We start from the raw sequence: 26,321 nt of genomic DNA on the forward strand, positions 1-26,321 counted from the left end.
CAATGCAGAGGATTTAAAGAAAATATAGAAAAAAGTCCCAATTGTTATTTAAAATTTCCCAATTTGTAATGATCTTACACACAATTTGACTCTACAATACTTTATATGTAGATAAGGGAGGAATGCACACCGTTTTATGCAGAATATGATCTACCTAAGGTCAAAACTTTGTTATGAGCTCGAACATAAACCCATACTCTTAAATTTACTCAACTGATTTCAATGTAACAAATGAATGTATAAATTCACATTAAATTTAGAACACATTGCTTAAATAACATAATAACCATCACTTGTCGCAAAATTCTCTCAAACCACAAAATTCTCACAAAATACTCATTTTAAAAAATCCCTAATTAAATTCTTTCATTTTAATTATAAAAATTTTTCACAATACTCTTAAATTTTCAATAAATTTTCTAATAAATTTTTTCATTTATTTTTTCGTTTTAAAATAGGCCAATAAAACGATCTCCAGCACAATTATCATATTTACAACAATCAATATCATTAACAAGTCATCAATCAAAAGAAGGATTATTATCATCATCATCTATTCAAAAAATTGGTATAAATACAGCATCAACAACAGCAATAACAACAACTACAACAACAACAACCGCAACAACATTAACAAAATCAGATCAATTATATAATTTAAATGAAAATTGTGCTAATTCTTTACCAAATATAAGTAATCCTTTATTTTCACCTACATCAAGTGCCAATAGAAAATTATCAAGTCCTTTACCAACATCACCATTACCAAGTCATCGTTCAATGTTTAATTATAATAAACAACAACAACATCAACAACAACAACAATCGCTGCATTCAAATTTACAATCGCGTCCATCATCCCAAATGCAACAACATCACCAATTACAACAGCAGCAACAACAACAACCACCACCACCCTTACCTCCAACACATCAACAACCATATCATCATAATATTCCAATTTTATCTAATAGTATACAACGTCTTCCACCCTCATCATCTTCAACATTATCAATAGAAAATCGTTTACAAAATTCTGGAGGGATTGGTTGTTTTCAATCATCATCATCAACATCAATTAAATTTAATTCACCATCACCAAGTAGTACAACAATGCCATCATTACCACCATTACCATCACCATTACAAGCATCATATTCATCATCATCATTAAAACCATTAGCATCATCACCATTATTACATCATTATCAACAGCAAGGCGTTATTACAGCCGGAACACATCCAAATTATTTAGTTGGACCACAACTTGATATCCAAAGACATTCACAATCAGATGATGATAGTGGTTGTGCTTTAGAAGAATATACATGGGTACCGCCCGGTTTGAGACCCGATCAGGTTAGTAATTATAAAGATTATAATATGTAAAATATTTATAATGGTTTCTTTTACAATTTCTAGTTTTTTTTTAATAGAGTCCATCACTATATTGAAATTGTAAAATACAATGGCAAAATAACGTACCCCTTTTGTTTTATGTAAAAATTCTAATTTGCTAAAGCTTGTAGTTTCAAAGAACTATTTCAAGTAGTTTCGACATTTTATTAAACTTTAAAGAGCTAACTATTATAAAACTGTATGAAAGTTTCTTGAATAAAGCAACGGTTAAATGGAAAGAATGAAACAAAAAAAAATTTTAGTGAAAAAGTTTGAAACTTCATTTCGGATAACAAAACGACAGATAATGAAAACAGTAGTTCAAGAGAGAAAAGTGTTGGAAGGGAACGCCATGAAGAAGTAACTGGTGTATGTAACTATGTGTTTGTTTAACGTACACAACAAACATAAATTAGCAATAGAACATTATTAATTGGTATTATGCACTCCATTATAATATAATTGGCACAAAATCGTTAACTGAAGTTTGAGTAGCCGTTATAAAGAAATTTTACATGAAAACAGCACGCAAAAACATGCAAGTACTCTCTAGTTCTCAGCATATAATACGCTTCTAGCAAACAATCACCCAAGTCTCGAAGGTGCGTTTATTCTACTTCTAATCATTTAATTCTTTAAATTCAAATGATCTTTCTCTATCCATAATGTGAATATTTTGGAAATCTAAAAATTTTTCTATTCAAGTAAATCCTGTTACTTCCCATGTTGGAATTTTTACGAAAACTGAACGAAAAATCAATTTTCATTTAATAAAATGTCAAAAATTTAGATTGACATTTTATTCTAGGCATATAGAATAACAGAAATACAACATAACGTTTAAAAAAATTTATATAGAATGTTAACTGTTATTTAATAAACAAATTTAATTTTGTTACCAGCTATCTTAACAGTTAAAAATTAATGTGCAGACACGAAATTATGGAAATTTTTTTTTATTTTCGTTTTTGTCTTATTTTAATTTTGCTGCTGTTCCAGCTTTTATCTTTTTCCAATTAGCAAACACTTATCATTCGCGTTTTTTTTAAACATCATTTCCTATAAGCGCTTTCTAAATTCTCTCATCAAATTTCTATTTAAAAATTATTAAAATATTTAATGAAATTTTATAGTTCCAGGGAAAAAATATTTTTTTATTTATTTTCTTTTAATATAGCAATAACGTATACATTGAGTTAATTACTCTAAATTCTAAAATCAAACCAATCACAAAAAAAAAAAACTAAAATTTGTTTATATGTAAAAACTACACTAACCACTTAAACTAACTTTATATGTAAATTAAAAGCAGCTGGAATCATTGTGAATTATTCCAAAAAAAAAAAGCACAGAAAAAAATTTTCAATTTTATTTTTGATTTATTAATTTTATTCAGCCCCTATACTCTTACTTTATGAATAAAGCACATACATACATACATACGAACATGTGTTCGCACATATGCTAAATTTAGTTATAGTAAAAGTTAAAAAATAAACCAGATTTTGGCATTCACAAGCATTATTCGTTACAGATTGTGTTAAAATGATTCACAATCAAAAGGAAAATATTGTACGTGAGACGCGCGACACGATAAACTTTTCACATTGTATACATTTATATAGATTTACTATCAATTCAAAATAGATAAAAAAAAAGTTTTTTTAAGATATTTTGTAAAATGTATGCATATTTGAAAATCTAAAACGAAACAATAAATTTGGAAATAATCTTTGAATTTCAAATAGCTAGTAATCAAGAGGACGATAACCTTTTCAAAGAATATAAAAATTATTTAATTTGAAAAAAAAAATTTAGAACAATAGATTAAAATTATATTCGACCGGATATTGTCAACGCAGTAGGAAATCTTAATTTTTGAACTAAATTTAAACAAAATGACAGTAAAATAACAATCAGAATCGGCATGGATGAAGAATATTACAACAGTGCCCAATAAAAGTACACAAAACTTAATTTCAAATTAATTCCCCAAAAGTATGCAATATTCACAACATTCTATTTTTATAACAATATTAGAGAATCGAAGCAAATAAGTAGGTCCAAGTAGTGACTAAATATTTTGTGACGTCACATAACGTATGATGTGGCAAGAAAGTTGATGCTCTACCACTTTTGATCAAAATGTCTCTGAAGTATGATAAGGGACTTCAGAGATGAAAATTTAAAAATTTTCAAAACCTTATGTCTTTTGACCAAATAAAGTTATCAACGTCAACTAAAGGTCAAATGAAAGGATGGAAATTCATGTTTGTATAGAACTTAACAACATCCGCTATCATTAAATATTTTAAAAAAATAATACAAACATTTTACATATCATAGTTTCTTTCTTGAATTTCTCATGTTCTTATTCAAAGATTACGAGAAAAGAAGTTGCATAATGTTTCTGTCAAATATTTTTAACATCTTAATTTAATTTTAATTGTTCTGATCTATGATATATCTTTTTGATGAACAACTATTTTCTAATTCTTAGTTGTTTTATTGTAATTGAAAGTTTGTACAATTTTCTTTTCATTCTTTTCAATTTCAATTCAACTAGAATAGTTAAAAACATAAAAAACCAGAAATAAATCTCAACTATTTTATTCATTTTAAAATGATAGGATCATGTCACTTTGCCCCTTTTTGCACTTAATTAATCTTAAAAGAACTTGTTTAAATTTACAAATATGTACTTACATATAGTTTGTACACATAAGACAATCATGTATAGCTGAAATTAATTTTTATTTTATGCAAAAGTTTTAAACTGCGGTGATCACTTTTCTTCGTTTCAATAAAATATTTCCATAAGAGAAAAGAAAAATTTAAGAAATTTTAAAACATTGTACAAAATACTTTATACTGAGTGTGCAGTTTAAAGAAAGAAAACTATTCTAATATATTTTTAATATAAAAACCGAGAATAATTAGAAATCGAACAATAAACGCACACTAAATGCGAGCGCATCTCAAATATGAACTCAATATTGTTCAAATATCTTAACTATGTATTAAACAAAAAATGAGCTTTTGAATTTTATAAACTAGACCTTGTCTTAAGATGTAATATTTTACATTTTATCGTAAATTATTAATTGCAGAACTATTCCTTTTTGGAGCTGAAAATAACCAACCGGTCCTTTATTCAAATGGGACAATCTGAACATATTTACATGTAATTGTTTTAAAAAATCTCATTTTGTTGTTGTTCTAAAATATCATTCTTTTACTAAAATTCCAATATCCTATAATGTCATCATCAAAGAACAACCAAATTTTAAAATAAAACATTGAAACTTATCTTGAGCTTATCGAGGTTTTTTTTGTTGTTGTAATTTTTTTTTTTTTGTTTCGTTTCAAATTTTTTTAATTCTGCTATAAATTCAAGTACATTTTTATTGTTTATTGTACTCTCAGAGCGTAATTAATTGATAATATCGAAATTAAATTTTCTTAAGGAAATTTTTAGAAGATTTAAAAGATTTTTGTACTTTCATTTATAAAATCGCAGATTCGCCAATTAATCGAATTCTCCTGTTGCTGAATTATCATGGATTTTTGTTATTTTTTTTACACAATGTCAATATTGTACAGTCTTGACAGTATTTTAAAGGAAACTATCAAAATAAAATCTTTGAACTATATATTCAACATTTACGATATTGAAAATATTCTTCTGTTTTAAGGCATTCGATCAAAATTCGGGTTTATTTTGACTTTTCACTATGCGTCATTGAATGTTGAAATAAATTTTTGCAAATGAAAACGTCATAAACTTTTGAAGTAGAACTACACAATGTTCAATAAGCTATGGTTTAAAAATTAAAATTTTTAAGAGAAACTCTCATATAGGTTTTACAAAATAAACTTTTTTGCCAAAAAAAAACAATTCCTGCTTTGCCAGCAGTTTTGTAGCTTTGCAATAGATTCTTACCATTTACTACAGCAAAATGCTTTTGCATACGATGAAAGTAAATGACGTTTCCGATTTGATCTTATGCCATTACCATTTGACCACTACATAATATTATGTTTATAAAATGAAAAAATTTATGATAAATTTGCTGACGTAACAGCAAATTTTGCACTGGACAAAAACATTATTTAGAAATTATAATAATATTTGCCGTTGCCATACAACAAACAATTTCCCCTTACGCAATCCAACTTCAAAGGAAAGATTTTTTTGCAAAATCTTTTCACATACATACGAACATGGCTACAAACTTTTTTTAGTTACATTTAATCAATTCTTTTGCAAGTCATGTACATTAAAAATTTTCGTTTGCTGCTTTTTTTTTTTGTTTTTGTCAAAATCAAAACTTCTCTTTGTTCTTACAATCCAATCTGTTGTAACTTCAATTGAAAAATAAAGAGAAAAACAAAAAAAAAAATAATTATAAAAATTTCTTTTTATTTTCTTTTAATAGCTTAGATTTTTTTTTTCCTCTTGTTTTTTTGAATTTTTTATTTTTCAATTTTCAATTTTAATTTTCCCATTTTTTGTGTTTGTAAATTTTTTTTTATTTTTTTTGTATAGTAGTCAAGCGGCAAATCTCTTACATGTCGTCATTTGTCCTCATAACAATTCAACGTTGCAAATACTATCCAACAAACAAACAAACAAATACAGTTTAAGTATACACTTGGTATTATGAAAAAGAAAAGCGAATCCTAAAAGATAAAAGCGAAAATATATACACAACCACAAAAGCAATAATTACAATATAATGATTACAAAAACAAAATGTTTAAAAAGCAAACGAAGATAAATTATTTAAAAAAAAAAAAAGAGAAACAACAAAAAACATATTATACGCGATGAGCTGCACTTGTAACGCTTTCAAGAAACATTCAAGATTTAAGATAAACTCTTCTCATCAGATTGTTATTTTAATTTATTGATAGGGTTTTTATGATAATAAAGTCAATTTACACAAGTACAAAATACAAATTTATTTGTATATTAGTATTCATATACACACATATACATAATGTATGTACACATTTTTTTTTTTTTTGTAAAATAATAATTAGAAACTTGTAGTTTGCGGGCGTTGAAATTTTTTTGAGCTATCAATATAAGAGCCGCCTTTTATATGTATAATTAATAATTATTTATGAATAAAAAATAATAATTTATAGATATTTTAAATGTTGTTAACAAGTTTGAAATTATATTTTTTTTTTTAATATAAATTTGTATAGAGTGGAAAATTGACAAGTCTATCGAAAAATAACATGCGATCATATGATTATCTTACAATACAATGAACGAAATTATTATCTTCCAAAGAAACTATTTTACATAAAAAAATCTTTTAAAAAAAGTAGTGCTACTTGGAGAGCTATGGAGAGTCAAAAAATTACCAAAAATCTATCTATGCCTTAAAACTAATAATATACATACGTAAAATTATTGAAATTCCTCCACTAGACAACAGCAAACTATTCACAGAGTAAGTAGTCAAAAGTACTTCAAAGCCAGGATTTACAGTAAATATAAATTAGTTTTAAATTAAAGTGTTAAATTTAGAATGAGACGTATCATTGGTGTCTGTTTACACATAATTCTCCATAGCTAATTCTCCAATATTCTCCAATTGAAATCTCAAAAATATGGGTAGTTTTAAGGTGAAGAAATTTCAAATTTATTTAATGTAAAAAAAGTCTAGAGATAAATTAAGTAGGCGAATTCAAAATTTTGTTTATTAATCCATTTAAATTTTTGGAACTAGCATATAAATTGTGAGTTGAAAAGGCAGTGAGCACATATTTTACTTACTTATATCATCACTGCATTAAGGTTTTCGCTGGTATACTATGTAGTGTAAATAAAATGTTCCCTTCGTCCGTTATTATAAAGGTTAATAACTTTTTGTGTAAATACGTCAAACATAGATATTATTTTAAAAATAACAGAAAGGAAATGTTACCATAAACAAATATCAACATAATAAATGGCAATCAGACTGAAAATTGTTCATAATTAAAATTATAAATTTGTTAAACATTATCCTTTTTATATTAGAGCGACCTTTTGATTAATTTATTATTTTAATTTAATATTTTTTACATTTTTATTTATTTTTTAATTTATTTTAAATTTTTTTGTTTTTGCAAATGCGTGCATTTTTTATATAGATTCTTTTAATTCTGAATATAATAAATTGCGTGCCTATATAAATACTATAAAATTATTTATAATGCCTATAAATTAATATTATAGATGTGATTGCGTCTGTAGACAATTATTTATATACATATGTATACAATAAATCATAATATTTCTCCCAAATTAAACGGCAATAAAAACATATAAATTGAGAATAAATTTTAATTATGTTATTTAAGCTATAAAATCCCTTTTAAATTATTTCTAATTTATATAAATTAATTGAAAAAAAAAATAAATTGCATTATGGTGCGGGAAATCTCTTTCGTAGATGTTCTAGTAATTTGAAATTTAATTCATAAAGTCATCCACCCTCACAAGAACCAGCCCGAGTTTTTCAGAAACCAAGACATTTCTGCCTGATCTTTACAAAGTAAATGGGCCATCGTGACCTCCTTCTCCTCGTCACAGCAATTCCTATACAGAGATCATTCGTAGCGCGAACCATCCTCCTGGAATGCTGGCCAATAACACAATGCAAGTTTGGAAGTCAATAATTTTCAATGCAAGTTTTGGAAGTTAATGATTATTTTATACAAATATATTGCGTGAATAAAATAAAATTCTCCGTACCGGAACTAATGTCAAACTGCCAAGAGGACATCTATCATTTAATATAAAACAAACAAGTATTTCGAATATTAATCTCAAATATACCCCTCTGACATTTATTCACTCAGTTCTCACGATCATTATTTCTCAAAATTTATTATTAATATCATGATCTTCTCTTCTCAATTATAATATTGGTTTATTTCAAATACAATGTCAACTATATTTATTTTATTGACCTTAAGTTGTTATATTTCAAATTACATTCACAATTCATTTGAAAAAAATTCAATTTCTTATATAAATTACATAGCTCTATATATATAACAAAATAAAATTAAAACAAGTAAAAACGTTTCAGTCGGTATGAACCGATTAAATTATACCCTGCACCTTTCGTTATTGTGTAGCAATTACTCAAACCTGTGAAACCATTCTATAGAAACTTCACGGATATGTCTGACCTATAACTGAACACACAACTACCAAGTTTCATGAATCTGACTTTATTATTTTTCCAAATATTTAAAATTAGCTTTTGGAGTTGTATGGCAGGTACCCGAACCTGCCAAGCAATTCCACTAAAACTTCGCTAATATATCTGATCTATAATTGGACACACAACTGCCAAGTTTCATGAATCTAACTTTATTACTTTTCCAAATATTTAAAATAAGCTTTTGGAGTTGTATGGTAGGTACCCGAACCTGTCAAGCAATTCCACTAAAACTTCGCAGGTATATCTGATCTATAATTGGACACACAACTGCCAAGTTTCATGAATCTAACTTTTTTATTTTTTCAAATATTTAAAGTAAGCTTTTGGACTTGTATGGGAGCTACTCGAACCTGTCAAGCAATTCCACCAAAACTTCAGAAATATCTTTAACCTATAATTGGACACACAACTGCTAAGTTTCATGAATCTGACTTTATTATTTTTCTAAATATTTTAAATAAGCTTTTGGACTTGTATGGGAGCCACTCGAACCTGTCAAGCAATTCCACCAATACTTCAGAAATATCTTTGACCAATAATTGGACACACGACTGCCAAGTTTCATGAATCTTACTTTATTATTTTGCCGAATATAAAAAATTTGCTTTTGGAGTTGTATGGCAGCCACCCGAACAGGTGCAGCTATCTCATTGAAATTTTTAGAGCATATGTAGAATATAATTGGACACATGTATACAAAATTTTATATTTGTACCTTTATTAGTTTTTGAAATAATTAAAATAAACTCTTTGAGTTGTATGGCAGCTACCCGAACCCGTTGTCCGAATTGGTCCAATAACAATAGGGTTCGTCCTTGGCACAAAAGAAGCAACTTGTGAAAGTTTTGTGTCGATTGCATCATTCGTTTTTGAGTTATCGTGCGATCGGACGGACGGACGGACGGACGGACGGACGGACGGACGGACATGTCTAAATCAACGCAGAATTTTACGCTGAGCAAGAATATATATATATGTCCATACCGCAGATGACTCCTTCAAGTAGTTACAAACTCCATACCAAAGTTAATATACCCTTCACGAAGTGCAGGGTATAATAATAACCAATCTATATTTATTTAAATTTCTACTATTTTTACAGCTATTTTATTTATTGATTATTAAGCACAAGAAAAATTTTTATACTAAATATATAGTTTATTTTATATAAGTAACGGTAAAAAGTTAGAAAAAAATAATTACAAGTTGACAGAATAAAATTTTTTTCAATTAAAGCTTAAGGCTAACTATTAAATAAAATTGTTATTGTTGTAAATCGTATAATATTCTGTATTTGAAACTTTCATGGTGGTATAACACTTTAAAAATATACAAACTGTTATAAACGTTTACATAAATATCAATTAAGTTTTATTATAAAAAAAAAATTATTAGATATACATTAAATTTAATTTAAAAATATTAAAGAGAAAAAATCAATTACTGTAATTATAATTTACAAGTTCATTTTATGTAAAAATCTATGGTAACAAGTAATAATTATCTATAAGTTTAGTTAAATTTGTTCTTTTTTTTGTAGTGCGATTTCGAATTTTCTATGTTTTTTTAGAGTAAATTCTGTCAAAATTTGAACATTTAATTCAAAATTTGTCAATTAATTCCGAAATTATAGTTAAAATTTGTCAATTTATTTCGAAATTAAAGTTAAAAATTCAAATTTTGTTTGAAATTCAGAAATAAGACAAACTTTTGGTTATTTTAGGAAATTTTTCATTAAAAACAATTTTCTAATTTTAATATATAAATCGTGAATAAATATATGTAATTCCTAATATGACGGCAGTAGAATTTTTCTAGAATAATATTACATTTTTCATTATGGTGAAATTAGGAAACACTTACTCAATAGTATTATGTTATTTGCTCATATTGCTCATTATTGCTCTTTAATAAAAATCTCACTCACTCCATTTTGAAAGCAAATTAATTACAATTATGCCATGGATTCCGCTCCATTTATTTCATTACATTTTTATTAAACTATACATATATAGAATTTTCAGCAAATTTTTCAATTAATTTAATTTTGATAAAAGCCAAATTAGAGTTATTTTTTTTTTTTGTTTTTCAAAATTAATGAAAAAAATAAAGAATCATTTTATTTATAGTAAATATTTCACAAAATTTATATCTTATGTATATTAACTAGATTTTCTAAATAGAAAATAATAATTAGGGTGGACCATTTAAAGGTTATAATCCAATTCACAATACAGAATATAATCATTCACAATATACAATATTGAATTTTCTCTTCAGCAGATTAGACATAACAGGGCTTATTTAAATAAGAAATCAATAAATATTCACCCTCTAATATTTATTTTACATAATCTAGTTTACGAAATTTACATAAGTTAATTACGTACAGGTTTTAAGATACGTACTCTAAATCTATTATATTTATCTTAAAACCTGTACAAAAATTGTCTTCATTTTAATTTCTTAATATTTAGGGCTGTTTTAAAACCGATAATTTCGTCAAATCAGAAACTTGTTTATACGGGTAGATAAATTAATTTCCGGTAAACACTTGCCAAAATTCCAAATCAATTAATTTTAATAATAAATATAGTACAACAATACTAAATAATTTACTGCAAGAAATTCATTTCAATTGAACTTACACTATATAAAATAGAGTAGACTAACCCACCCATTTTATATAACATATACAAGTCATTCATCTTCACAATATTTTTATAAATTAATATACCTACATACTTATGTATATATACTTTTAAATAGAAAAATTATAATAACTATATTTATTTCAACAGTGGCATAGTAATTGAGAATAACAATAAACATTTTTTTTATGTTTCAATAAATTTATTATGGCATTCTAATAATATTTTATAGGAAAAAAAAACAAAATTTTAAAATTTATGGAATTTACCTTAATCCGAAACATTCATAAATTTCACAATAATAATAATAAAAAAACAAAACAAAACAAAAATATTGCAATTTATATTTCAATATACAAATACATAATGTATATATACAATATACCTATGCACATACCTACTTATCTAAGTGCAAACTACACCATACTGTATATAGTTTTAGAATTAAAAATATGAGATTTAAAAAAAAATATGTATGTAGCTACAATTTGCAATGTGCACTCTCAACAAGCTTCACTTAACCTCAATTTTTCGATTTTAAAATTTTTCACTTTTCCTATAAATATGTATATAATTTTTTGTTTTTAATATTTTTATGTACATATACAAAAATATTGTTGTTTTTATATAGTTATACATATACATGAACAGATGCTACTGCAATTTCTCATTCATTTTTCTCTCTTTTAATTTTTATATAGTAGATGCACTTATAAAACAACAATGTAGCTAACTACATTTTATAGAAGCACAAGCGTATGTATGTAGAAAAGTTTTGATACAATTTGATAGTTTTTTATAATTGCACGTACATAATATTTTTCATAAATTTTTTATATGTATGTATGTGTATGAGTTCCATCTACATATATGATTATAATAGCAAACGCATCCATTGATTTTAACCTCACTTTTCTGATTCAAATTAAAAATAATAAAAAAAAAAATAAATATACTTTTATGTAGTTTAAAATGCTTCTTTTTTGTTTTTCTATATATAAGCAAAGATATGAATTATTATTTTTTTCAAAATATAAATTTGCATATTATTCCAATATAAATACAAACAGTGCACTTCATATGTATGAACATAAAATCCGAATTATATACAGAATATGCATTAACATGCATTCGCATGTATGTACATCCACTTTCGCATGTTTCGGTTTTCCTTTCAGCATAGTGTAGATAAGTATACGTATACAATAATGTAGTAGATACAATAACCAGAAACAAAAAAAAAATCCAGACCTGACAAAATGATAAAATATTGTTTTAAAATTGAAATACAAAAAAAAAAAATTTTAAAAGACAAACTTAAAATAAAGAAAAACTACATGAAAACTGCTGTACAGTGTGGTAAAAAGATAACAACAAAATGTTGAAAAATGCAATGCGAAAAATCCTAAAAAACATTTTCCGCCTTTAAGCAAAACAAAATTTTTCTAAATGCTTAACATATACTCTATGTTGTTTAAGTATGCAAATAAATACATTAAGAAAACGCAAATGATAACTTTCTTGGAAAAGAATTTGTACATCTAGGTACTCTAGGAATATTATTTTTCTTTCCTGATTCAAATCGCCAGATTTATCTATAAAGTAATATAATAAGAACTTTTTCACATAAAATTTTCTTTAATACCTGAGGAATAAGACGTACTAGAAAATTTAATTCTAGACTAGTAGCTAAAATTAAAAAATTAGCAATAGTGCTTACGAACTGATATTGTTTTAAGTGAATTATAATTTTGAGATCATTTATAAAAATTTATTGTGAATTGTTTTTTATATATAAAGCCCATAGTCAGCAGAATTCCCGTAGCAATTGCTTTTGTTAACACAATTACTTATTTTTTTTTTTCTATTCAATATTTTACATCATATAAAAAATTAGCGGCTTAGGGCCTTTTTAATTCAAATCGACACCATAATCAAATTGACACTTTCTAATTTAGCACATTTCTCTTGAAAAAAATTAATTATTAAATAAAATAATGTCTGTCTCTAGTCTCTTACTTGAATTATTCTTGATAAATAATATTTACAATGTATGTAAATCGTAATTTTTGCATTTCATTTGGATGACAACCAAAATTAAATTGGGACATTGACATAAACGTTCGTATTCGATGACGAATTAAATCAGTTGAGGGAATTAAAATCTTCTATTTTTATAGAAATTTCTTAAAATATTCTTAATTATTAAGTTAATTATATAATAATTAACTTAAGATTTCTTAAAATACTATGATTGGGTTTATAGCCAAATTGATGTTAAATTTACTTTCTAACTTATAGTACCTTGCATTTCCTTATATTTCTAAACCTATTCCTTATATTTCTAACCCAATTTTTAGGTGCGGTTCACTTCCTAATGGTTATAAATACAATAATGCAACGAATTTAGTGCCGAAGTTTCCATTCATTTTCTATTATTTGATCTTAATTTGTTTCATGGTTAAAATATTTTTGTAAAAATATGCATGTATATAAAAATGTCCTCATATATACGAAATTTCGAGACAGATATCATATCCCACATATAAAAGAATAAAAATAAATTTCCGGTTTATATTAATGTTTTTTGAAGTCAATATATCACGATTTTAATCCTTCGGAAATTTATTCACACGTTTATCATCCCTTATCGTCCTTATAACGGCTGCCCACACAATTTTGTCTTTTTTTTGCTTTTTTCGTTTTTCATATTATTAATATTTTTTTTTTTTCATTTTTCTGTTGATTTTTCTATTTTTTTTATTATTATTTTTTTTTTTGTTTGCTTTACTATTCTCGTTCACACATAAAAAGCCTGATTCTTGTGCAAATGTGTATTACTATTAATGTAGAATGGATTGTTGGATATGGTCAACAATAAGCCCTGCATTATTATAAGAGAAAATGCAATTTTATGGATTATGGGGTATAAAAATAAAAATAATTTATATATCAAGAGAATCTCTAATGTGTGACCACAGTAAAGGAACCCCACATTTCAATTGTTTTCTCTATTTTTCCCAATCGTTTTATTTTCTTTCAAATTTTTGTTTCTGGCAAACTTTTCTCCATCTTTTTTCTTTTTTTGTATGTTGTTTCCTTTATGGTATATCCTTTATTTTCTTTTTTGATTTTATGGCCGAGATATGAAATTCTAATGTCTGGGCATTTTGATATTTCCCTTCCATATTGCTATGTGGTAGCATTGGTTTATTTTTTTTTTTGTCATAGTCAACATTTTTGTTTTCTTCTTCATTTTTTTATATATTGAATACAGAGCCAAAATATAATGTTCATATAAGGATATTTGTGGTAATTTCAATATATAAAAAAAAGTTTAAGTTATTTTTATAGTATCCTTAAATAAGAAGGATTAGAAGGGATTGAATTCATTTTGATTTTAATTTTGGTTTTTTTTTTGTGTTTTGAAGTTGAATTGTTGTCGAATTATTACCTTATTTCGATATGGTATGTGTACTTTTACAATTGGCTAATTAAAGGAATAATATAAAACTTTTATATGGAATATTGTATGTACATGCACTGTTGTGTATCACTTGTTATCAAATTAATAAGGGTGATTATGTCAAAAACAAACTTAAATTACACATATTATTATCATTACAGTATAAACTTATTGCAAGGTACTTTTGTTCAAATATGGGATAGAAATAAATTCTATATTCACAAAAGATTAATGTTAATATTATGCTATGCTGGCTTGTGTTAAGGAATTAAAACCGATTGTGTAAGATTTATGTAATTCTCTATTATAGGCTATTAAACAAATTTGATTTTAGACATTTGATTAAACGATCTGATAATGTTAATATAGATTATTGTTAAAAAAAATTGTAAATCGAAGAAATAAAGAAAATCTACTGGTTTTGAACTTGTTAAGAATTAAAATTTGTATTTTATCATAGAAAACAGAAAAATTTTTATATTAAATACTATGAACATTAACTTTTCTTAATAATAAATTAAATTTTTAATATTAATTTACAGGTTAGATTGTACTTTTCATTGATACCAGATGATAAAGTGCCATATGTTAATAGTCCAGGTGAAAGATATCGTGTTCGACAATTATTACAACAACTACCACCGCATGATAATGAGGTAAATTAATTATTATTTTTTACTTTTATATGTCGTCATATGTGACATTTGTGTGTGTGTATGAGCTATTTCATTTATAAAAATTACTTTTTGTAATTGTAAAACCTTGTTTCCAATATAGTTGCTTTAATATATTCATACCATTCAAGTTCCTAAATACCTAAATCAATTTGGAATGTTACAATTACAAAATTGGCTTACTTCTAACTCGATTTTATTACACAATATAATGCTTCTTTTTCCTAAATGTAAATCTTGAACTAAATCTAAAGTTATAAAAATTTTTTTAATATAAAATTGCGACTGTTATCATTCTGGTTTTAGTCCTAAATTTTATTCTGATTTTATTGGGTTGCCTTCATTCGAAATCTAACATCATGCACTAATAAGAACAGATGCAATTTATTTCATTTTTTGCGTAAATTTTGCAAAATACTTTTGTTAAAACAACGACCTCCTTGGTGATTTTTAATAATGAACATATTTATTCAGAATTCAAGTTTTCATTAAAATTCTTCCAACATCCTGATTGCATAATGTTTTTTGATTATTCATGTTTTTTAATCATTCTTTAAATTTATAATTACTAAAATAACACTTTTATATGTATACATATATATATATATCAAGAACTATTACATACTTAATTCTTATAAGTAAAAAAAAAATTATCCAACATTCTTTCAAGTTCTTTAATATCTTAAGTCAAAGCGTGTCTTTAATTTGAAAAGTATGTACATATATATTTTAATCATATTATAATTACTATGCACAATTATTATAAAATTATATAATATACAGAATTAAAAAAAAAAATCTTTTTTATTTTAACGCTTTTATTTAAATTTTTTGTTTTTTAAATTTAAAATTCAAAATGCAATTTTTCAATCAAAAATCTTGTTTTATCATAAAATATAATATTACGTGAATAGGCTTTATAATATAATATAAAAATATATGTATTTGTAATTGATATTCTTGAGACACAACATGCCATAATATAGGTATTTTACTTTTAAATACAATAATATTCATTTCTATTTAAATATTTAATACAAAAATCATTCTTTGAACTCAATCATTCATATGGGTGCGTATCAATTGATTTAAAAAATAAAAAAAAATTTTTGAAAAGGTTTCCAATAAGTACAATACAATATTTATACAATTTATTAATAAATTATACAACACAATATGTTTTTTAATGTTTAAATTAAAATTTTTAATAGAATTATGAAAAGCTAATTGATATAGAAATGCCACAAAAATGCCTACTTTATCAAACAGGTACCTTCTTTAAGGAATAATATTTTACATTATTTGCATTACTTATTACACATTCTAGCTAAAACAATTCTTGATTTAGTATTATTTTAATTAAATGTTTAATTTAATATCCATTTCTTCAAATATGCTCTAAACAAAAACTATTAATTAAATTATATTTTGAAGTATGATTACAAAGATATTTAAATACATATATTAAAATCTACTACGCCAAATTATGACGTCTATAGTTGCAAATATTATTGTTTTCTATTAAAGAAAAGAAATTGTAATTTACAACTAATGTGTTCTCCTCTGTATGAACTAAAAATTGACCATTCAATGCAAAACATTGTTATAGTACAAAACATTTCTGTTACATTAAATGATTGCCAATATTTTGAAAACAGTTTTTATATGCTTTAATAATATCAACATTTTTATCAAATAATAAAACTAAAATTCATTTTATTTGGTTTCGAAACTCTTTAATTATTGAATTGCATTAATAGATAAAACAGTTTCTAATTTGTACAAAACTGAAAAACCCTTTACAAATTTAAAACTATATACAATTTGATCCACAATTTAAAAATTATAAATAATTTGACAAAATATCTTTACTATATGCATAAAAAATATTATTATTTAATAAAAATTTATATATTTACGCAAGATGAAATTAGAAACGAAATAAATTTTAACATTTTCATTACTGCTTTTAAAAAATTAGAGCAATAACACTAATATTAAAAGAAAAATTACGGAAATTCATATGAAATTTTCTTGTCTTATTTTATCGTATGTACATACATATATCAATTAGTTATAAATTAACAAGTTTAATTACATTATTCATTATAAATTTACTACACCTCATATTATAATTCCAAACTGTTTTAAAAGAAAAATTAGATTTTAATAATCATTCAAACTTTAAACATGATACTTTTTCCTTTTATACATACATTTGTACTTAAAACATGATTTTCTTCTTAATTTATTTAAAAGAAAAAAAAATAAATTTTCCATGTATTTCATGATTATTAATTTTTTACACATGGAAAATTTTTCTTCTTCTTTCACAAATTATTACATGATTGTGTGTATATTTATCGCCTATGCGGACTATGTTAATATCCTATCTTTAATTTATATATATATATGTATGTACCAGCTATGAGTTGTTTATATGATACAGAATATGTTTATAAATTGTAACAATATATAATTATATTATCTTAACACGCAATATTAAAGAAAAAAAAATTAAAAACTTGATCGTTTTTCTTAAGATGATTTTTTTACAAAAATAAAATTCATTTTACATCTTTATTGTGTCAGCTTACTTCGATAATGCTGTCTGATGAATTTTGATAATCTAAAAAGATAATGAAGCATGTTGTTATATGAGATTTAAAATGTACAGAGAAAATTTACCTTTTACTTGGATTTTTTAAAGCAATTGAAATTAAATTTCTGCGATTCTTCAAAGTATCTAGAGTATTTTTGCTCCTCATAATTTATTTTATTCTTCTCATTTAAAAATTAATTGCAATTAAAATATCTTAGGTGAAAAATTTTCTTTCAAGCCAATGCAATATTCTAAAATGATAAAATTTTTTCCATAATTAAATTTCAAAAACTGCTTTGTACAACTAAATTCAAATCTAAATTAATTACTTTGATTATTTCAGCTATTGTAAAAATTCCAGGATCATTTCATTTTACAATTGGGCGTTCCAACTATTTAGTTTTATTTAATAATTGTTAAATACACATATTTATCTTAATTTAAATCCTAGATATTTCAAAATAGTTCAATAATAAATAATTAAAATGAAACAATCTGAATTTATAATAGAAAGTAATACGATAATACAAAAAATGGAATGATTTCTAACAGAAGTAATTTGAACCACGCTTTCGTTTATAGATGAAGAAATGAATGTAATATTCGCATGGCATCATTCACAACCAACACCAACTAAGATACTATTTCTTCTTTCATACTTCAATAATTTATTACTAGTTTAAAAAATTTCAATGAAAAATTTCACTTATATAACTGGCGCCTTCATAACACACTTTATGCGCATTTGATTTTATGAAATTCATTCCATCTTTCATATTATGTTTGTATGTAAATATTCAAACGATTAAAATATAAATAGACTAAAAATTTTGAAATAAATTATTAAATTTATGTACTTAATAATTTATCGGTTATAAATAATTTCCTCAATTTTAATTTTAACATATCACGATTAAATTGTAATTTGATATTCAAATTTAAATTTCTCCCACGATCCTAAAAAAAAAAAAAAAATAAAAGAAATTTGTGTTAATAATTTTCTCACTTTTTCTTCATCTATACATTTTATTATCGCTTCTTTCTATATTTGTTTTGAATTACATATTGTAATAAATTGAGTTTATAAGAGAAAAATTAATAGAATGTATGTAACTAGATGAAAATTCCATGTCTACTGTCAATTTAAATTAATTTTTTTTTTCTAATTGAAACTAGATCTTGAAAATTTTTATAAGCATTAGAGCATATCAATGATCTCAACATGCAATATTATTTAAATTAAAATTATAGTTAAATTTCTACTTAACTTCCGTAAATTAACATTGTTAATATTGGGCATAGATGTAATCATTAATACACAAAGATATAAAATCAAAATTTGACTGGAATACCCATCCTTTATAGCATTAACATTAAAATTTCTTATATAGATGAAGCATCTTATTTATAATTAAATTCAGACAACCAAAATTTAATATTATTTAGAAAATAACGGCTATGAATAATAAAAGTATTTTTGTGTTATTATAAAATTTCGTCCTATATCTTTGACCTTTACCATAATATATTGTACATCATTAAAATATTGAAAGTTTTGCAGATATACTTGCAATATATAAGAATTAATGGATATGTTTCTTATTTAATGCAAATTCTTATTCTGTGAACCAATTAACTTACAAGTTAGAAAAAAGTTACACAAGCTCGTATTTTTATTTGATAATCTCAAATTCTAAAATGGCAGCTGGAGGGTATTTTTCTCTAGTTTTGCCGTAATAAATCTATTTTTTTAAGTAAATAATAGACCGTGGTAAATTTGCAAAACTATAATCATTAAAAGTCATTTCCTTAAAAAAATCATCCTTTTACAACATTTTCCCCAGAAGTGATCGAGACAAAAACTCTACTCTTTCATTAATTTCAAAAAGTTCAATTCGAATTCATTACAAAAATAGATTCAAGCTCCTTTAATTTTGTCCTAATTAGATTTTTACACCTAAAAACTAAAAGAAAAGATTTAAAAATCATGGAAAAACTCTAAGCAGCTTACCTATTTGTCAAGTTACAATATTTAAAAATGAGTGGTACACTATATATCAAAAGATGTGATGCTCTTGTCCCCTCATTTACTTTATTTATAAACAATACTCTCATCCAGTGGGATGTGCCTTAGCCTATTCAAATCTAAAAATTATAAAAAAATTAAAAACATAAAATATTTCATATCTTAGCGGCGTACATAACTTGTAACATCAAAATTTACTTCATGTCCCTTCATTGTATAAATGCATCCTACGCAGACTCACGAGATCACACTTATTTTTGTACAAATCCACAAGTATGACTTAACAGAAGTGCCAAATATCTCAAAAACTGATCAAAACAAATTTCTTTTTATTTCTCTGTCCATAATTAATATTACGTTTAATCGTATTTAACTGCAAAAAAAAAGAAAAATTAAAACAATAATAAAATATGAAATTTTAAAATTAAAAAAAAAAAATTTGTAAAAATAATGCTTATAATTCGTTTTGCCGCATATTTTTTTTTATTTCATTTTCTTTTATGGAGACAAATAAAAAAAACAGCAAATGCCTTCATTCCTAAAGGCAAAAATTATGAAGTTTATGTTAGCAGCTCAGACAATATGTTTTAACATGCAAATAATATTTTTAATCCTCACGCAAGGATGTAACGATTATTTAAAACTATAATTTAAATTAAGAGATGGTAAAATATAAAAAAAAAATATGCTAGATAGTTTTTTTTGTTTGTTTGTATGTTTTAAAGGATTTTTGTTCTTTTTTCATGTCAAAACTTTTCAATTTTTAATTTATTTTTTACAAGCGCATTATTTGCTTAACAATTTTTTCCTTTCTTATTTGTTAGTTTTTTTTCTTAATCGAAATCGTAATTTATTAAAAAATAATTGATATTATACTTATATATTCTCTGTACATAAGTGTTTGTTTAATGTGCTTTTGTATGTGTGTATGGAAATGTGGATAATGTACATAAACGAATAAAATATTTATAGTGTTCACAACTTCATAAAATTCTTCATGCATCCCAACTGTAATAATTATTCCCTGTAGGTTCATTTTTGTTTCTCAATTTTTTCTTTAAAATTTTATTTAGAAAAAATGCTTTTTTAGTAAAATTTTAAAAATTATTAATTCATACAATCAAATATAAAATATTTTGAACCTAATCGGACCTAATCATCTCGCTTTTTCATCTCACTATTTATCATGAGTCTCACTTTCTAACCAGAATCCTCCTTTTATGAACTTAAATTTAGTAATGCAATAAGATTACTATTCCAAATTTTCGAACTCTTTCTCAAAATAAACCTTCTTTGGTGTTTGACTATTATAATTGTCGGGCAAAACGGAGAGATACACAATTACTCCTTTGATTTGGTTTTGGTTTTATATGTACGAGTACAAGTAGATTTCAAAATTGTTTTCGATCCAATATTTGAATACATTAATATGTCAAGATTAACGAAACTATCACAAAAAAAATTATGTTTATTATAACACTGTTGAAAAGGACAAAGATACCTCTATACTAATTACAAGAACCGGAAAGATTTCCAAAATTTCTGACCTGTTAAAATTCTCAGTTACTTATTTCATTTTAGTAAAACGTGTAAGACACAGACACAGTTTTTAATATTGTGTTTAATTTTCCACTTGTGAAAAATTTTTAATTTTTAAAATCAGTAAAGCAATAGCATGAATAAAAGCGTACAATGATGAATTATTAAAACATTTTTAACCCATTTGTTCTCATTGCACCTAGAAGAAGTAACGGTTTTAGTACAAGAGTGTGAAAAATCTTTTTTCCAATATTTTCGTTTTTAATCTGTTTCTATTAAATGAATGGAAAATATAAGTTATTTTTCAAAAAGAAAAAATAACAAACATTGGCAAGAATGGGTTTATACAAACGATTCAGTTATATAAATATTATACGAAAACTCTTATACGTAAATCAACATTTATGCAAAGTACCATGCACAATTAATAAGTAAATAAAGATCTTGATATACGTATGCATACCTAAATAGCGATAACAAAAACATATGCCATGAATAAACATAAAAATCCAGAAGCTAACCTAAGTTTTGCTATAATTTTTGCATGAGAATAGAGGATTTTTTAATACAAGAACAATTAGTAGAGTGCATGTGTACAAAAGTGAAGTAATTAAATCGATAGGTAGAAACTAAAATTATTATTATTTAAAAATCCAAGGCCATTTACATAAAGTACTATTGGTTCATTGACCATGAAACATCAAATTTTCAAGTGTTATATATGTGTAATGTGAAAGTTGTGAACGTGAACACAGGATAACTAAAATAAAATGATTTTTTTCCCACATTTGAGGACAAGAAATTTTAAGCTAATAATCAACGCAACAATAATTTTCTGAATATAATTTGTTTGAAACTAATAATTTTTAAGCCAAGCATTTCTTTAATTCCATATTTTATTTTTAATATTTCAGGTACGTTATTGTCATTCGTTGACTGAGGAAGAACGAAAAGAATTGAGGCTATTTTCTACACAACGAAAAAGAGATGCTTTAGGTAGAGGCACAGCAAGACAACTTTTAAATATAAAACAATGCAATGGGGTAAGATTCTAAAAGTGAATTCATTTAATTTATATTTAAAGTTACCTTTATATATTTTATTTATTTATTTTAAATATACAGTGTGAAGATATCATTTCTGCTGGAGATATAGCAGTATATGCTTCACGTATTGGACCAAATGCATCATGGCATCCAAATTGTTTTAATTGTAGTGTATGTAAAGAACTTTTAGTTGATTTAATATATTTTTGTCGAGATGGAAGACTTTATTGTGGTCGTCATCATGCTGAAACCTTAAAACCTAGATGTTCTGCTTGTGATGAAGTAAAAATTTTAATTTTTATAATAATTTACCTAATTTTCTAATTGTTTCAATTAAATAGATCATTCTCGCTGATGAATGTACAGAAGCAGAAGGACGTGCTTGGCATATGACACATTTCGCTTGTTTTGAATGTGAAAAACAACTTGGTGGGCAACGATATATAATGCGAGATGGTAAACCGTATTGTTTACAATGTTTTGATACTATGTTTGCTGAATATTGTGATTTTTGTGGTGAACCAATTGGTGTCGATCAAGGTCAAATGACACATGATGGACAGCATTGGCATGCATCAGATGAATGTTTTTCATGTAATACATGCCGTTGCTCCTTATTAGGAAGACCATTTTTACCAAGACGTGGATCAATTTATTGTTCTATAGCATGTAGCAAAGGTGAACCTCCTACACCATCAGATAGTTCAGGACCACAAACAATGCAGCATACACGATCAGCTGGTAGATCTCAATTAAATCAAGATTTTCATAGAGAATCATTAAGTCCATCATTATCACCGAGAATAATGGATGAACAACATCATGATATAGTTAATTCAACAGTATTTAATTTTCCTCGTGTCCATGTACCAAATGAATCAAAATCTACAAATGATATATTATATAATTATGCATCGAAATTAAAAGAAGATAAAGATTTAACAGATTTTTCTGGTGGTCCATCAAACTCTTCACAAAATATGACACCATTAACATCACCAAGTGAATTTAATGAATTAATATCGATAGCAGCACAAAAGAGACAGCATCTTCAACAATCAAATTTTGATCCATTTACCTTCAATGAAATGAATATTAATTTAGATATATTAAAATCAAAATCAAATAATTCAGGAAATCGACATAATAAATCTGTTCATAGCTTACATAAAATGAATTCTTCAATGACATCAAGTATGCCTGAATTATCATCAGTACATGATTCCGATAATGAAAATTCACCTCATCATAATAATAATAATATAATTCCAACAATTCAATCACCAAATGAAATGCCAGAACTTCCAACACCCGATATATCAGTAGCTTCCAATGTACCTGAATTCCTCGATAATATGTTATTATCATCAGATATCCATAATAATCAACATCATCAATATCATAATCATAATTTACAGCATTTACAATATAATATTCATCATCAACAGCAACAACAACAACAGCAATATAATATGCCCGATAGCATTAAGATAACAACAAATCAACAGCATTTACTACATCATCAGCAACAAAAACAACAACAACAGCAAAATGAATTACATCAACAACAGCAACAACATCATCAAATTCATCATCATTTACCGACATCATCATCTTTAAAACCAGAAAAAGATAAGAAAAAAGGTGTACGTTTTGAAGGTATACCTGATACATTACCACGTTCAAGAAGTTATTCAGGTAGTGGTGGTAGTACTACTAATCAAAATAATTCAAATAATGGAAATGGTCATCATCATTCATCTAGACGTCGACGTCGAAGAAAATCATCTTGCAAAAATTTTAGTTTATTACAACAATCAACATCATCATCATCAACAACAGCACCAGCATCAGCAGGAGGACTTAAATCAAATGAACAAAATCAAATAAATGAATTACAACCATCTACAAGTAGTAGTTGTATTGGTAATTCTAATATCAGTGGTGTTAATTCTAGCAGCTATCCATTGCAATCAATAATGAGAAATCGTGGTAATATATCTACATCAGCTATTGGTGGTAATAATTCTGAATACATATTTATTTTTCTTTATCATAGCTATTATAGTATTGATTTTAAATGGTATTAATAAAATATAATTTTTTTTTTTAGATACAGATGCATTCAGCGATTGTTCAACATGTTCATCGAGTTCGTCTAGCTCAGATGATTATTTATATCAAATACCTTTAAGGCGACCCTATGGTGGTGTTCGTGTTAGTTATGTACCAAATGATGCAATCGCATACGATCGTAAACGTAAACAGAATACAGATCCTGAAAAAGACAAAAATTGTATTATATCGTGACGATATTTAATTATTGTTTATGGTACAAAGTACCACCTTTAGTTAGTTTACTCTATACATATGTATGTAACGTAAACATTAATATATACCCATATTATAAATGCATTTATATGAAATATATAGTCTATCAATGTTAATATGTGTAAATATATATACATTGAATACAATAATATAGAATTAGGCCTAAATAGTGAGGATCATATTTGAAAAACTCTTTAGGGCAAGATACAATAAAATAAAAAAATTAAAAAATGCAAAAAAAAAAAATGTAAAAAAAAATATCACGAATGTATCATTGTAATTTTCGACGTACAAAGTAGTTTTATATTTTTTTATTAACATTATTAAAAGAAAAAATTAAAAAAAAGTCAAGATAATAAATAAAAAATAAATAATAATAATAAAAAAAAAGAGGTTTAAATTGTTTTCTTTCTCTTTCCCATCGCCTCGACTTGCTTAGTGCATTCTTTGGTACAAGCAATCAACATTAAATTAAAAAATTGAATGAAATTGAATGTCAAACACACAAACTTTAAAATAAAAAAGAAATTGTTTGATATTTTTATGAGAATATCAATTAAATTATTGGAGTGCATGCTTTCATTTTAATTCAAAATTTATTCTAAACAAAATATACAATAAAATTATTACATTCTTTAATGAGAAAATAAATGTTTTTTTGAAAGAAACCGGGCAGAAAATTTACCTATAGGAAATATGTAATTATAAAATGGGCTGGAAATGAAAAAAAATAAGGAAGAATCAGAAAATTTTTGTTTTTGACTCACTTAAGATTAAAAACGTAACCCCATAAACTATTAAAATTCAATGCAATCTATTGACACAATTAATTCTAAAAATGTTGCTTTTGCAAATAAGATAAAAAATTATCCACGGATAGCTCTTAAACGCATTTTGTAAATTATTCGAACTTTATAAGTAAGTATTTTATTATTTTATTACAATAAATTAAAATATGTAAATTAATTCTCAAATTAAATGTCGACATCTGATTCGCAATTTCATTAATAAAAACGATAACAAATTCAAATACGAGAATCAAATAAATGTTGGTAATTTGCTATCAAAAAGTTGATGATTTATCAACAGATGATGGTAAATATACGATTCTGACCATCAATACTTTACCCATTATCGAAATAATTAAAGGCTTCTTAGATTCCGTAACAAAAATATCCCACCATTAGAGAGATGTAAGTCTTAAGTAATATGAGATAAAGTTCAAATTTTTAAAAAAGAAGCCAATTTTCTGTATTATATCAACTCAAAATTATATAAAACTAAATCCCCAGAAAATTGAATGTTTTAATTTTTTCCATTTTAAAAACAAGGAGTTAATTAAATAAAATAATT

At 25.1% G+C, this 26,321-nt stretch overlaps 1 protein-coding gene across 1 annotated transcript in view; it reads left to right on the top strand.

The window, feature by feature from the left end:
- Nucleotides 1-25,316, top strand: part of LOC129615700 (protein prickle) — a 205,565-nt gene extending 180,249 nt beyond the window's left edge. The window contains exons 3-8 of the mRNA XM_055531054.1: nt 459-1,359; nt 15,293-15,406; nt 22,506-22,634; nt 22,716-22,919; nt 22,979-24,656; nt 24,751-25,316. Of these exons, the coding sequence (XP_055387029.1) occupies nt 459-1,359; nt 15,293-15,406; nt 22,506-22,634; nt 22,716-22,919; nt 22,979-24,656; nt 24,751-24,947 (3,223 nt within the window). The 3' untranslated portion in view covers nt 24,948-25,316. The remainder of the gene's footprint in view (nt 1-458; nt 1,360-15,292; nt 15,407-22,505; nt 22,635-22,715; nt 22,920-22,978; nt 24,657-24,750) is intronic.
- The last annotated feature ends 1,005 nt before the right edge of the window (nt 25,317-26,321 follow it).

Source organism: Condylostylus longicornis, unplaced genomic scaffold (assembly GCF_029603195.1).
Source record: "Condylostylus longicornis isolate FDR11 unplaced genomic scaffold, ASM2960319v2 ptg000145l, whole genome shotgun sequence".
In the NCBI taxonomy this organism is placed as follows: domain Eukaryota; kingdom Metazoa; phylum Arthropoda; class Insecta; order Diptera; family Dolichopodidae; genus Condylostylus; species Condylostylus longicornis.